Source organism: Felis catus, chromosome B1 (assembly GCF_018350175.1).
Source record: "Felis catus isolate Fca126 chromosome B1, F.catus_Fca126_mat1.0, whole genome shotgun sequence".
Lineage (NCBI taxonomy): Eukaryota > Metazoa > Chordata > Mammalia > Carnivora > Felidae > Felis > Felis catus.
In genome coordinates, this window is record NC_058371.1 from 42693543 (window position 1) to 42709911 (window position 16369).

The window sequence follows — 16369 nt, forward strand, 5'->3', positions numbered from 1 at the left end:
ATGGACAGTGTATGACCTCTTCATATAGCATTACTCTCAGGAACAGGAAACACAACAAGTTCTCATAACTTGCAAAAGACAGAAACCTAGGCAAAAATGGCAAGATGGAGGAATACTCCCCAAAAGAAAGATCAAGAAGAAATCACAGCCAGGGATTTGCTCAAAACAGATACAAGCAATATATATGACAAGAATTTAGAACAAAAGTCTTAAGAATACTAGCTGGTCTTGAAAAAAGTATAGAAGACACCAGAGACATCCTTGCTTCAGAGATAAAAGGCTGAAAAACTAGTCAGGCTGCAATAAAAATGCTATAAGTGGGATGCAAAACCAACTTGAGTTAATCACAATGGGGAGAAGCAGAGGAAGGAATAGGTTATATAGAAGATAAAATTATGGAAAATAATGAAGCTGAAAAGAGGAAGGGAAGAAAACATCACACATATAGGCTTAGGGAACTCAGCTATTCCATAAAGTGCAATAATATCCATATCCTAGCAACCCAGAAGAGTGGGAAAAGGGGGAAGGAGGTTTATTTGAACAAATTATACTGAGAACTTTCCTAATCTGGGGAAGGAACAGGCATTCAAGTCCAAGAGGCACAGCAAACTCCCCTCAAAATCAACAAAATCAAGTCAGCACCAAGACATACCTTAGTGAAACTTGCAAAGATAGAGAATTCTGTAAACAGTTAGGGACAAAAGGTCCTTAAACTACAAAGTTAGACACATAAGGTTAGCAGCAGACCTGTCCACAGAAACTTGACAGGCCAGAAGAAAGTTTCATGACATATTCAACATGCTTAATGGGAAATATTGCAGCCAAGAATACTTTATTCAGCAAGGCTCTCATTCAAAATAGAAGGAGAGATAAAGAGTTTTCAAGACAAGCAAAAACTAAAGGAGTTCATGAACATTAAACCAGCTCCACAAGAAATATTAAATGGGACCCTTTGGGAGAGAAAGAAATACCAAAATCACCAAAAATAGAAATGAACAATCTACATGAACAGCAACTTTACAGGTAATAAATGACACTAAATTCATATCTATCAATAGTTACTCTGACTGTAAAAGAACTAAGTGCTCCATGAAAGAAATTGAAGAAGACACAAAGAAATGAAAAAATAATCTATTCTCATGGATTGGAAGAACAAATATTGTTAAAATATATTTAATACCCAAAGCAGTCTACACATTCAATTCAATTCCTATCAAAATACCACCGGCATTTTTCACAGAGCTAGAAAAAACAATTCTAAAATTTGTATGGAACCACAAAAGACCCTGAATAGCCAAAGTAATGTTGAAAAAGAAAACCAAACTGGAGGCATCACAATTTTGGACTTCAAGCTACAATACAAAGCTGTAGTCATCATGACAGTATGGTACTGGCAAAGAAACAGACACAAAGATCAATGGAACAGAATAGGAAACCTAGAAATGGACCAACAAATGTACAGACAATTAATCTTCATCAAAGGAAGAAAGCCTATCCAATGGATAAAAGACAGTCTTTTCAACAAATGGTGTTGGGAAAACTGTATGGTGACATGCAGAAAAATGAAATTGGACCACTTTTTTACACCATACACAAAACTAAATTCAAAATGGATGAAAACACCTAAATGTCAGACAGAAAACCACTAAATCCTAGAAGAGAACACAAGTAACAATGTCTTTGACCTTGGTGCAGCAACTTCTTACTAGACATGTCTCCAGGGGCAAGGGAAGCAAAAGCAAACCTGAACTATTGTGACTTCATCAAGATAAAAAGCTTCTGCACAGTAAAGGAAACAACAAAACTAAAAGGCCCCATATGGAATGGGAGAAGATATTTGCAGATGACATATCAGATAGAGGGTTAGTATCCAAAATCTAAAAAAAAATTATCAAAGTCAACACCCCAAAATACAAACTTAACACCCAAATAATCCAGTTAAAAATAGGCAGAAGGCATGAATAGACATTTTTCCAAAGAAGGCATAAAGATGGTTATCAGACACATGGAAAGATGATCAACATCACTCATCATCAGGGAAATACAAATCAAAACCATGATGAGATATCACCTCACACCTATAAGAATGGCTAAAATAAACAACACAGGAAAACAAAAGATGTTGGTAAGGATGCAGAGAAAGGGGAACCCTCTTACAGTGTTAGTGGGAATGCAAACTGGTGTGGCCACTCTGGAAAACAGTTTTGGGGTTCTCCAAAAGTTAAAAATAGAACTACCCTAAAATCCAGCAATTGCACTACTAGGTATTTATCCAAAGGATACAAAAGTACTGATTTGAAGGGGCTCATGCATCCCTGTTTATAGCAGCACTATCAAGAATAGCCAAATTATGGAAAGATCCCAAATGTCCATGGACTGATGAATGGATAAAAAAGATGTGGTGTATATATACACAATGTAATATTATTTAGCCATCAAGAAGAATATAATCTTGCCATTTTGAATATGTGGATAAAATCACTGTATTATGCTAAGCAAAATAAGTCAGTCAGAGAAAGACAAATACCATATGGTTGCACTCATATGTGGAATTTAAGAAACAAAACAGATGAACATGGGAATGTAAGGAAAAATAAAACATGATAAAAACTTAGAGGGAGGCAAGCCATAGAGACTTTTAACTGTAGAGAACAAACTGAGGGTTGCTGGAGGGGAGGTCGGTGGGGAAATGTGATAAGTGGGTGATAGGTATTAAAGAGGGAAGTTTTCATGATGAGCACTGGGATGAATCACTAAAAAATCTCCTGAAACCAAAACCGCATTATATCTTAAGTAACTTGAATTTAAATAAAATCTTGGAAGAAAAAAACATTTCTAAGCCCCGAATTTAGTGTAGCTTTCAATTGTAAATCGAGTATTTTCAAAACATATTCTTCACTGTAGACTCTCTTTGATTCTAGCCTTTGGAGGTTTTCCCTTTTCATGTCATTGATTTTAGGTTTTTTTTTTCCCCTGCAATATTAATAGTTAATGTGTTCCATTTTCTGTCTTTACTAAATAATCTTGATAATATTTTATGAAAATATTTATATTATGAAGCATAATACATTTTTTATTAATGAAACATGAAAATGTAAAAATGTCTTCTGTAAATATCAAAACATGTGTATAATAATAAAATTTTATTTTTTTAATTTATTTTTGAGAGAGAGAGAGAGAGAGAGAGAGAGACAGAGGGCAAGTGGGGGAGGGGTAGAGAGAGAGGGAGACATAGAATCTGAAGCAGGCTCCAGGTTCTGAGCTGTCAGCACAGAGCCCATTGCAGGGCTCAAACTTGTGCAAGATCATGATCTGAGCCAAAGTTGGATGCTTAAATGACTGAGCCACCCAGGCACCCCTATAATAATAAAATTTTTAAATACACTTTAGTTATATGCAGTTAGTATAATTGAAGACATTGACATTATATATGATTTTATATAGGATAGTATATGATAATCCAGGGATTAAAAAAGATCAGGAATAAATTATTATTCTATAAAAGCAACTGATAAATTGAACCTCTGTTTTGAGAAAAAGGTACATCATTATAGCTTCTTTCACAATATACTATTCAAACCATTCAACATAAAAATAAATACATAATACATGTAATGCAAATATTTTACAAAACCTCACATATTTACTGGGGTTAGGGTGAAAGAAAGTTTTATCTATAAATTCAAGAACCACACCAAAAAGATGATAGTTATCAGATATCATGAGTCTATCATTTCACAGTATCGTATTATCAAAAAATTATCCAGAATAACCCCAAAAGTGCCAAACCAAAATCAGGTCAATGACAAATTGTAAAACATAGTAAAGATAAATCAGTAGCCAGGGTTAAGATAATTAATGTAAAAGTGCATACAAATAAAGGAAATAAAGACAAGAATACCTTAACATAAATATACATGCAGAAATATAAAATAAACCAGAAGATGTATATATATAGAATTTTCAGCACATTAGTAATAAAAATAACAAAACTGAAACAGATGTAGACACTTAGTATTTTTGCCTATCACTTTACTAATTTTTAAATATTACTAACAGTCTTGTGAAGCATTACTCTTGCACTTAAAAGATAAGTGTATACAAAGAAGAAAATGAGTATGTTATAAACAGCCTTTAATATTTTTGTACTCTATAGCCTAATAACTTCTAGAATTAATCTTTAATATAAAATCTTAGAGCTAAAAAATAATAACAAAATTTTCATTGAAATACAATAACCTGTTAGCTGTGCCTGGGTGGCTCTGTGGGTTGAGCATCCAACTCTTGATTTCAACTCAGGTCATGATTTCAGGGTTGTGGGATTGAGAACCATGTTGGGCTTCACACTAAGCATGAAGCCTGCTTAAGATTCTCTCTCTCTCTCTCTCTCTCTCTCTCTCTCTCTCTCTCTCAAAGTACTTTTAGATTTACAGTGTTATATTTATGAACACAAATAAGATTGACAGAAATTGCATTTGGGATGCTTAGGTGGCTCAGTTATTAAGTATACAGCTTGATTTCAGCTCAGGTCATGGTCTCATGGTTGTGAGATCAAGCCTTGGGTTAGGCTCTGCATTGAGCATGGAGCTCACTTGGGATTCTCTCTCTCTCTCTCTCTCTCTCTCTCTCTCTCTCTCTCTCTCTCTCTCCCCTCCTCCTTCCCTCAAATAAATAAATATTAAAAAAAAGAAATTGAATTACATTTTTAACAGTTCAGTTTCTTGAGCATGGAACCATAAATAATTTCATTCTTTTTCCTATACTGGAAATATATTAACTTTAAAAGAAGTGGTGTTAAAAATAAGTACAGAAGTAAAAATCATACTGTGATTGTAATTAACTAAGAGATATGCTATAGTATATTTTGACAATAAATGAAATGATTTCTTTAATTGAAAATTCCTATTACTTAACCTGACTGTATTTACTTTCAGCCATGCAAATTTGAAAAATGCTGTGATACTGAACACTGTACTCTGATTGAACCTGCAGAGTGCGGCACTGGACCATGCTGTGATAAAAATACTTGTCTGGTAAGCTTTCAAAATATTATGGTACATTCTTTCATGATTTTTTTCAGTCCTTGTGCATTCACTTTTTTTTAATTTTATTTTTGTACACAACTTTCAAATACTGTGTGTAACTTTAGGTACCTGATTCATACACAGTTGACTTCAGAATTCAGAAGCTATCCTTAGAATTTTTTTCAACCTTCCTTCTTATGTTTGCCTTCACTGTATTGTTTCAATCTCTACTGAAGATCCATCCAATTATTCAATACCAATTTCAAATTATTTGGATGCTAATGACTCCTTTTGGTCATATCTGAGGTCATATCTGAATGTAGGTCCTCATGACCGAAGAACTTATGACGAAATTAAAAATAAGCCACCCAACACAGTTCATGTACAGTGTTTGAATAAACAGACAATAATAATAATAAAAATCTCATTTTGAGAATAGCAGAAAAAGAGTCCACGTAGAATAGTCAGCAACATGTAGCATGTCTAATATTGAAGTTAGCTTTGTAGATACACCTGGATCCTGAAGCGGATTGAATCCTTGACTTTCCTTGGGAAGTTTCCCATTGAGTTTTCCTTTATAGTCACACCTGAAAGGAGACTGAGTAAGATTTGTCTTTTGGGGATTGCTTCATTGTAGCATCTTGACTTTTTTGTGTCACCTTTAGACGTCAACAACAATCATAAAAGCTGATTAATTAGAGATCTTGATTGCCAGATTTCAGATTTGCAGGTTCTCCATCAATGAAATCTCTCCTAATATCATTCTACTTTGTTCTCTGTGTGTTCTTTTTCACTCTTCGTGCTAGTAATTAAAGTCACTGGCCACTTGTCTTCAAGGGGGCAAGCATAGAGTTTCCACTATTTAACAATAAACCTTGTTGCTCTTCCCTTCATCAGAGCCCTCATCTTGTCCTTTGTCTCCAAATCAGACGGATTAAGCAATAAGGTTTTTCTACATAGCCCATTGCCCTTTCTCTACATCCCAGAGGGAAGTTCTTTAAAAAGGGAATAATTCTTACTTTTGGTAGAGTTTTTAAAAAATTAAGGTGAAAATCATGTACGATAAAATTGACCATTTTCAGGGAAACAATTTAGTGATATTCAGTACATTCACAGTGTTATGCAACTGCCACCTCTATCTAGTTCCAAAACAAGTTCCTCAGTCAAACAGGAGACTCCTGGAGCATTAAGCACTTGCTCTCCTTTCTTCCTTCCTCTCAGTCCTGGCAACCACCAATTTGTGTTCTGTCTGGAGTAACCTATTCTGGATATTTTATATAAGTTAGAAGCATAGAATATGTGACCTTTTGTGTATGGATTTCTTCACTTAACATAGTGTTGAATGTTCATTCATCTTGCAACCTATGTATCAGTGCTCCTTTATATGGCTGAAAATATTCCATTGCATGAATATACCACAATTTGTTAACCTGTTCATTCATTGATGGACATTTGGGCTTTTTCTAAACTTGAGTTTTCAAGTAAATTCATAATTTGACTTTAAGTAGTTAAAATGTGGTAATAATAGAAATGATAGATCTACACTTTTCTTACATAATTTTTTTACAGTTTTGGTTTATTACTTTACAAAAATAATTTGTTTTCTTTGTCTCACAGCTCTCTGTAAAGGGAACTATATGTCGACAAAGCCAAGATCTGTGTGATTTTCCAGAATTTTGCAATGGAACATCTGAGTTTTGTGTACCTGATGTGATATCTGCTGATTTACAACCATGCAATAATAACACTGCCTATTGCTTTCAAGGAATATGCCAAGATACAGATAGACAGTGTGTAGAGTTATTTGGAAAATGTTAGTATACTTTTTTTCTGAAGTTCGTTTTTATTATTTTATTTTGTATTTTTCCCAGTATAGTTAGCACACAGAGTTATATTAGTTTCAGGTGTACAATATAGTGATTTAACAATTCCATACATTACTCAGTACTCATCATGGTAAGTGTACTCCTTAATCCCCATCACCTATTTCACCCATTCCCCCAACCACCTCCTCTGGTTGACTCTCGTTTGTTCTCTATGGTTAAGAGTCTGTTTCTTGGTTTGTATCCCTCTCCCTCTTCTTTTTTTCCTTTGCTCCTTTGTTTCGCTTCTTAAATCCCACATATGAGTGACATCATATGATATTTGTCTTTCTCTGACTGACTTACTTCACTTAGCATTATACTCTCTAGCTCCATCCGTGTCATTGTGAATGGCAAAATTTCATTCTTTTCTTTTCTTTTTTTTTTTTATGGCTGAACAATCTTCCATTGTATATATATCACTTCTTCTTTATCCATTTATCTATTGATTGGCATTTAGGCTGCTTCCATTATTTGGTTATTGTAAATAGTGTTGCTATAAACGTAGAGGTGCATGCATTTCTTTGAATTAATGTTTTTGTACTTTTTGGGTAAAGACCTAGTAGTATGATTATTGGATTGTAGGATTGTTCTATTTTTAGCTTTTTGAGGAATCTCCACACTTTTTCAGAGTGGCTATACCAGTTTGCATTCCCACCAACAGTGCAAGAAGGTTCCTTTTTCTCCACATCCTCATGAACACTTGTTTCTTGTGGTTTTGATTTTAGCCATTGTGACAGGTGTGAAGTGATAATTTCATTGTAGTGTTGATTTGCATTTCCCTGATGAGTGGTGATGGTAAGCACCTTTTCCTATGTCTTTTTGACCATCTGTATGTCTTCTTTGGAAAAACGCCTGTTCATAGCTTCTTCCCATTTTTAATTGGGATTATTTTCTTTTTGAATATTGTGTTGCCTCAGTTTTTTAAACATATTTTGGGTACCAACCCTTTATTGAATATGTTGTTTGCAGATATCTTCTCCCATTCAGCAGGTTGCCTTTTAGTTTTGTTGATTGTTTCCTTCACTGTGGAGAAGCTTTTTTGTTTTTTTGTTTTTGTTTTGTTTTGTTTTGTTTTGTATTGCTTTGTTTTGTTTTTGATGTAGTCCCAATAGTTTATTTTTGCTTTTATTTCCCTTGCCTCAGGAGACATATATACAAAAATGTTGCGATGGCCAATGCCAAGGAGGTTACTGGCTGTGTTCTCCTCAGTGATTTTTATGGTTTCAGGTGTCACATTTAGGTCTTTAATCCATTTTGAATTTATTTTTGTGTATGGTGTACAGAAGTGGTCCCCTTTCCTTCCTTTCCTTTCCTTTCCTTTCCTTTCCTTTCCTTTCTTTTCTTTTCTTTTTTTTCTTTTCTTTTCTTTCGTGTGTGTTGCTGTGCAGTTTTCCCAACACCATTTGTTGAAGGGACTGTCCTCTGTCCTTTCCCCATTGGATACTCTTCCCTGCTTTGTCAAAGATTAACCATTTGGTTGTGGGTTCATTCTGGGTTTTCTATTCTGTTATATTGATCTATGTGTCTGTTTTTGTGCCAGTATCATACTGTTTGATTACTTTGGCTCTGTAATATAACTTGAAGTCTGGAATTGTGACACCTCTAGTTTTTCTGTTTGTTTTGTTTTTGTTTTTGTTTTATTGCTTTGGTTATTGGATGTCTTTAGTGTTTCCATACAAATTTTAGGATTGTTTGATTTAGTTCTGTGCAACATGTTGGTATTTTCATACAGATTGAAATAAGTTTGCAGATTGCTTTGGGTAGTATAGACAGCTTAACAATATTTATTTTTCCAACCCATAAACATGGGATGTATTTCCATTTCTTTGTGTCATCCTGAATCTGTTTCATCAACGTTTGATAGTTTTCAGGGTACCAGGTCTTTCATTTATTTGATTAAGTTTATCTTAGATATTTTATTGTTTTTGGTTCAATTATAAGTGGGTTGTTTTCTTAATTTCTCTTTCTGCCTCTTGATTATTAGTGTATAAGAAAGCAATAGGTCTCTGTGTATAGTTTTGTATCCTGTGACTTTACTGAATTCATTTATCAGTTCTAGTAGTTTTTTGGTGGAATCTTCTGAGTTATCTATATATAGTATCTATATATAGTATAATGTTATCTGCAAATAGTGAAAATTTTGCATCTTCCCTATCAATTTTGATACCATTTATTTCTTTTTGTTTTTTTTTTTCTGATTGCTGTGGCTAGGACTTTTATATAGTCTAAACCTATGTTGTTGAGTGGTTTTTTTTAATGTTTATTATTTATTTTTGAGACAGAGAGAGACAGAGCATGAGCAGGGGAGGGTCAGAGGAGACACAGAATCTGAAACAGACTCCAGGCTCCGAGCTGTCAGCACAGAGCCTGATGCAGGACTCAAACTCACAAACTGTGAGATCATGACCTGAGCCAAAGTCAGATGCTTAGCTGACTGAGCCACCAAGGCACCCCTGTTGAGTATTTTTATCATTAATGGATGTTGTACTTTGCCAAATGCTTTTTCTGCATCTTGAAACGATCATATGGTTCTTACCCCTTCTCTTCTTGATGTGATTCATCACATTGATTGATTTGTGAATGTTGAACCACCTTTGTACCCCAGAAATAAATGCCACTTATTTTTGGTGAATGACTTTTTTTTAAATATATTGTTGGATTCAGGGGCGCCTGGGTGGCTCAGTCTGTTAAGTGGTGGACTTCGGCTCAGGTCAATATCTCACGGTCGGTGAGTTCGAGCCCCGCGTCGGGCTCTGTGCTGACCACTCAGAGCCTGGAGCCTGTTTCAGATTCTGTGTCTCCCTCTCTCTCTGACCCTCCCCTGTTCATGCTCTGTCTCTCTCTGTCTCAAAAATAAATAAACGTTAAAAATTTTTTTTAAATAAAAAAAGAATATTGTTGGATTCAGATTGCTGGTATTTTGTTGAGGATGTTTGCCTTATGTTCATCTGAGATATTGTCCTGTAATTCTCTTTTTTTGTGGTGTCTTTATCTGGTTTTGGTATCAGGGTGATATTGGTCTCATAGAATGAATTGGGAAGTTTTCCTTCTTTCTGTTTTTTGGAATAGTTTGCAAAGAATAGGTATTAACTTTTCTTTACATGTTTGTTAGTATTCTTCTGTGAAGCCATTTGGTCCTCAACTTTTGTTTGTTGCGAGATTTTTGTTTGCTTGTTTTGTTTTGTTTTTGTTTTTTTATACTGATTCAATTTCATTGCTGAAAATAGATCTGTTCAAATAGTCTGTTTCTTCCTGCTTCAGTTTTGGTAGGTTATATGTTTCTAAGAATTTATCCATTCCTTCTGGTTGTCCAATTTGTTGGGATATAACTTTTCATAATATTCTCTTGCAATCCTTTCTGTTTTCATTATTATTTCTCCTCCTTCATTTCTCTTCTTTCATTTCTGATCTTTTGGCGGGAGTGGGGGGGGGTCCTCTCTATTTTTTGATGAGTCTGGCTAGGGTTTTATAAATTCTATTGATTTTTTTCAAAGAATCAGCTCCTGGTTTTATTGATCTGTTTTATTGGGTTTTTTTGTTTGTTTTTGTTTTTGTGTTTTAGTTTCTATATAATTTATTTCTGCTCTAATTTTATTATTTCCTTCTTTATGCTGGTTTGGGGTTTTGTTTGTTATTCTTTTCCTATCTCTTTTGGTGCAAGGTAGGCTGTTTGAGGTTTTTCTTGCTTCTTGAGGTAGCCTTGTATTGCTATAAACTTTCCTCTTAGAATTGATTTTTCTGCATCCCAGAGAGGGTTGTGTTTTCATTTTCATTTGTTTCCGTATGCTTTTTGATTTCTTGGTTGACCCATTCATTGTTTAGTAATATGTTATTTAGCTTCCACGTATTTGTGGCCTTTCCAGATTTTTTTTCTTGTGGTTGACTTCTAGTTTCATAGCATTGTAGTCAGAGAAGATGCAGGGTCTGACTTTTATCTTCTTGAATTTCTTGAGGCTTGTTTTGTGGGCTAATGTATGACATATTGGGGAGAATGTCCTATGTGCACTTGAAAAAAATATGTATTCTGCTGTTTTAGTATGAATTGTTCTGAATATATCCATTAAATCCACCATTAATAACACCTGGTCCTGTGTGTTACTCAGTGTCAAAGCCACTGTTTCCTTGTTGTATTCCTGTTTGGATGATCTGTCCATTGATGTAAGTAAGGTATTAAATTTCTCTACTATTGTATTACTGTCAATTATTTTCAGCTATTATTTCTTCAAATAAATTTCCTGCTCCTGTTTCTCTCGCTCCTTCCAGGATGTGAATGTTTTATACTTGATGTAGTCACTAAGTTCCCTAAGAGTATTCTCAATTTGCATAATTATTTTTGCTCCCATTTGTTCAGCGTGATTACTTTCCTGTACTCCATTCTGCAGGCTATGAATTCTTTCCTTTGTTTCATCTAGCCTGCTACTTATTCTATCGGGTATATTTTTAATTTCATTTATTTTGTTCTTCATCTCTGATTGGTTCTTTTTTATCTCCTTATTAAGAGTTTCACTGATATTCTCTACTCTTTTATCAAGTGTGGAGAGTATCTCTATGATTATTATTTTAAATTCTCTATCAGGCATGTTACTTATTTTTGTTTTGGTTAGGTCTTTTGCTGTGGTTTGGTCTTTAATTTAGGACACATTTCTTTCACTTAGGACACATTCCTTTGTCTCCTTATTTTGTCTAACCCTGTGTTTGGTTCTCTGTGTTAGGTAAGTCAACTATGTATCTTGCTATTGAAGGTAATGGCCTTATGAAGAAGTAGTCCTTTAGTACCTTGCAGTACGGTGTCCCCTGTTCCCCAGGACCTGATGCTTCAGGGAATGTCTCCTACATGTGATACCTATGCCCTGCTTCATTCTTCCTTCAGTACAGTTGTCTGCAGAGGATCTTTTTGTTGTTGTTGTTGTGGGCAATGTTTCATCCATGGCTAGGTGCAGCACATTTTAATATGGTGTGTGCTGGTCTGCTTGAGAAAGAGACCTGGTACCACCAACACTACAGGAACTGAGGTCCCACAAAACATGTGGGTCAATTGACTAGGTGTTGTTGGAGTTTTCACTGGCCTTCTGGGGGAGGGGGCCCACAGCACTGGGACTGAGGCAAGCATGACTGGGAAGGGCTGATCCACTGAAGCACAGGGGGTTTGGGCTTAGGTAGCAAATGGTGGCACCATTGCTGTTTCCTGCAGGTGGCCCTGTGTTTATGGTGGGGGTTGGGGGAGGAAAATGGCAACGTCTAGCTCCTTTGTTCCTGGAGGCATTTCCCCATGAGCCTTGCCTTCCCAGACCATGCTCTAAGATGAATAGATTACTCTCCCTTCTGTCTGTCCCTGGCAGTTTTCAGACTGCTGCTTCCCTGTTGTATCTCTGCTGGCTGTTTGTCCTGCTGTCTAAGACTAGGGACTCAGCTTCCTAATGCCCTCTGGGTTCAACCAGAGCCTAGCCACTGAGTTTTAAAATTCTGGGCTTTACAAGGGATACAGGAGTGCTGATGCATAGGGGCACTTGTACCCCAATGTTTATAGCAGCACTCTCAACAATAGCCAAATTATGGAAAGAGCCGAAATGTTCATCAACTGATGAATGGATAAAGAAATTGTGGTTTATATACACAATGGAGTACTACATGGCAATGAGAAAGAATGAAATATGGCCCTTTGTAGCAACGTGTTATGGAACTGGAGAGTGTTATGCTAAGTGAAGCCATACAGAGAAAGACAGATACCATATGTTTTCACTCTTATGTGGATCCTGAGAAACGTAACAGAAATCCATGGGGGAGGGGAAGGAAAAAAAAAAAGAGGTTAGAGTGGGAGAGAGCCAAAGCATAAGAGACTCTTAAAAACTGAGAACAAACTGAGGGTTGATGGGGGGTGGGAAGGAGGGGAGAGTGGGTGATGAGTATTGAGGAGGGCACCTTTTGGGATGAGCACTGGATGTTGTATGGAAACCAATTTGACAATAAATTTCATATATTGAAAATAATATATATATATTTTTTTGAAAAAATAAAATAAAATAAAATAAATAAAATAAAATAAAATTCTGGGTTTTAAGTCTTGTTGGTTGTAAGAATTCACAAAATTTGGCCCTCTTGCTTTCAAAACCAGATATCATGGGATTTGTCTTTCCTGTGTAGGCTCCTCAGTGGTTCATTTTCAAACCATATTTTTCTGAAGTCAGTAATCCACTGTGTAACCATGATAAAAGGTATTGTTTGTGTAAGTTCAAATTTGAAAATAAAATTACAAATCAAAACAACTTTGACCTATGCCAACAGGTAGATAGATCTAATAATTATAGGATAAAAAGAATAAGATATTCGTCAAATTTCAGGTAATTGATGGAAAATGAGTAGAATATTAGAATTATAGATAAGAGAGTAATGATGGTTTGATTTCTTAGTCATTGCTTCACTAAGATAACAATTTTCCTCTTCTCAAGTGGGAGTTTTTAATGGTTCTTCTTGTGTAGCCAGTAGATGATACAAAAAATTTATAGTAGCTGACACTGACTGGGCATTGCTGTTGCCTAGATGTCTCTATATTAATTTACCACACTTTTAGCTTTTAATGTTTTAAAGATGAGTAATTGGAACTTTATTTATATTTTCAGTTGCAAAGGGTTCTACTTCTCTATGTACACAAGAAGTGAATCTTCAGGAAGATGATTTTGGAAACTGTGGACGAAAGTATTGTAATTTTAAGTGTGTATTTAGAAAATTATAAATTTTCCAATTTTGTTTGTGTGTTTGGACTGCAAAGAGTTGCTTAATGCAAATGAGAGGTGAATGTATTATATACAGATAAATATTTATGTTGCACTTCTTAAGATTGTTTATATTCTGAATAGCTTGGTGCTATGATCCAGTAACATTTTCAATTACCCTCATATTTGAACTATTATTTCTCTAATATATTTTGTCCTTAAGTGACATATGGATAATTGTTTCTTCCTTATATTACCAGGGATATCCTTTGTGGAAAGATAGTTTGTCATTGGACACGTTTAGAAGTAATACCATTTAAAAAATTTGATGTTCAATATACTTACGTGGAAGGCCACGTGTGTATCTCTGCATATTTAAGAATACCAACAGCACATGTAACAGATGATATTACATATACAGCGAATGGCACTATGTGTGGTCCAAATATGGTAAATAAAAATTTGACTTGATTATATATACGGTGTGTGGATGTCTGTGTGTGTGTGTGTGTGTGTGTGAGTGCACATGTGCACACACATGAGAGAGAGAGACAAAGACCTTAACATTTTTTTTTTATAATTAATATTACAAATTTTGGTTACTACAAAATGATCTTAAGATTTAAAGTTTAGGATTTCTATTGGTCAAAAAAGCGCTTGCTTCACTATCATTTTGTTTATTATGAATTTTGCTATAGATATTAGAACTTATTTTCTCACACTGCAGAATATTAGCCTCTTCATTAGGCCAGGATCTGGCCTAATATAAAAATATATTATTTTTATATATCTGGCCTAATATATAAAATTTATATAAATAACAAATATATATAAATATATTTATATATATATAAATAATATATATCTGGCCTAATATATAAAATTTATATAAATAACAAAAAAGAATCAAATAATACACCAAAAAGCAGGTTAAAACAACCTGAATAATAAGAAAACAAAGAAAGCAAAAAAAGCAAAGTATTTAGTACTGCTATAATTGACAAGAATAATTGATTTGGTTGTAATGAAAGTAAAACAGGTATTTGCTCATTAGCCAACTTCCCTAATTCTTCTTCCAAAAGCATAATACTTATTAAAAATTTGGCCCTCTCACAAGACATAATAATAAAATGGATCTCAAGCTTTGTTTTTATTTTTCTTAAACAGCTTAAGAAACAATAAATGATTTGTGTGTGTCCTTTGTACCATTGAAATATTCGTTAACTAAGGTAAAACATTACTCAAGTATCTCACGTTGAAATTTAGATACTTAACATTGAGATGAAATATTTTAAGAAATGAAAAATTGAGGAAAATGGAAATGAATATTAAATTTATGTCAAAATTAGAAAACTTATTCTTACATAAAAATAATAAAATAATTACAAATGAACACACTGGTGCTGACTACCTTATAAAGTAACATGTCATCCCTTTAAAGATCACTTAAGACAAACTGAAAAAATGTTTACTATAAATGTGAGAGATTAAGTGCATAAATTTATCAGCTAATTTAATCATTAATTGATTGGAAAAATCATTCTAATGGCATAAAGGTGGTATAATACACAAAAATAATTTGGTCTTTTTCCCTGATTTTCTGGCACAAGAGCTCCTAAACCCCTTGAATTTCCCTCGTGATAATGAATGATGTTTGTTAATCCTAAAGAGCTTCTTCCAATCAAACTGAATTTATGCTAATGAAGTGACAGGATGGGGTCTCTAGATAGCTGTATGATGGAGCTGATCACCAATAAGACCAAGAGATTAGAGGGTTGGAACTTTTAGCCTCATCACAACCTTCGGGAAGGGAAGTGGTGTAACTGGAAATTGAACACTGTAAAAACTTTTGAACAGTGAGATTTGGTGTGCCTCTAGCTTGGTGAAGTAAATAAAGTAAGTGAACATCCAGTTATTGTTTTTTCTAATCAGTTAGGAGTTGAAAATAATAATTGATGATGGGAAGCATAACTTGTCATCCTAAAACAAGTATAAATTAGCATATACTATCCGGAAAGTGATTTAGAAATGTGTATAATGTCAAAATATATTATTACACATTTTTATTGGTTTTTAAAAATTATTTGTTACTATTTTTAATTGACATATAATTAAAATATAACATTAACTTAGTTTCAGATGTACAACATAGTGGTTCAATATTTATACATATTGTGAAATGACCACCAAAAGAAATCTGGTTAACATCTATTACTGTACATAGTTATGAAATTTTTTTTATCGTGATGAGAACTTTCAAGACTTACTCTATTAAAAAGTTTCAAATGTGCAATACAGTGTTATTAATTGCAGTCACCATAGTATTGTAACCTCCATGACTTATTTATTTACAAACTGTAATTTTGACCCTGTTTGTAATTTTTGACACTGTTCGCCCATTTTACCCACTTTCCCCAACTCTCACCATTGGCAGCTACCAATCCATTCCTTGCATCAAAGAGCTTGGGTTTTGTTGTTTTTGTTGTTTAAATTGCACATACACGTAAGGTCACACAGTATTTGTCTTTCTCTGTCTGACTTATATCAATCAGCTAATGTTCTCAAGTTCCATTCAAGTTGGCACAAATGGCAAGAGTTAATTCCTTTTTATGGATGAATAATATTCCTTTGTGTATATTTGCTACATTTCCTTTATCCATTCATTCATCAGTGAACATTCAGATTGCTTACATATCTTAGCTAATCTAAATAATGCTGTAGTGAACATGAAGGTACACATATATTTTTGAGTTACATGTTTTAATTTACT

General features: G+C 34.2%; 1 protein-coding gene across 7 annotated transcripts in view; it reads left to right on the top strand.

Moving 5' to 3' along the window:
* Positions 1-16369, top strand: part of LOC102899536 (A disintegrin and metallopeptidase domain 3-like) — a 110117-nt gene that overhangs the window by 72983 nt on the left and 20765 nt on the right. For all 7 annotated transcript variants that reach the window (XM_023252576.2, XM_023252574.2, XM_023252575.2 and 4 more), the window contains 4 exons: positions 4935-5033; positions 6642-6837; positions 13507-13597; positions 13860-14049. In XM_023252576.2, coding sequence (XP_023108344.2) covers positions 4935-5033; positions 6642-6837; positions 13507-13597; positions 13860-14049 — 576 coding nt within the window. The remainder of the gene's footprint in view (positions 1-4934; positions 5034-6641; positions 6838-13506; positions 13598-13859; positions 14050-16369) is intronic.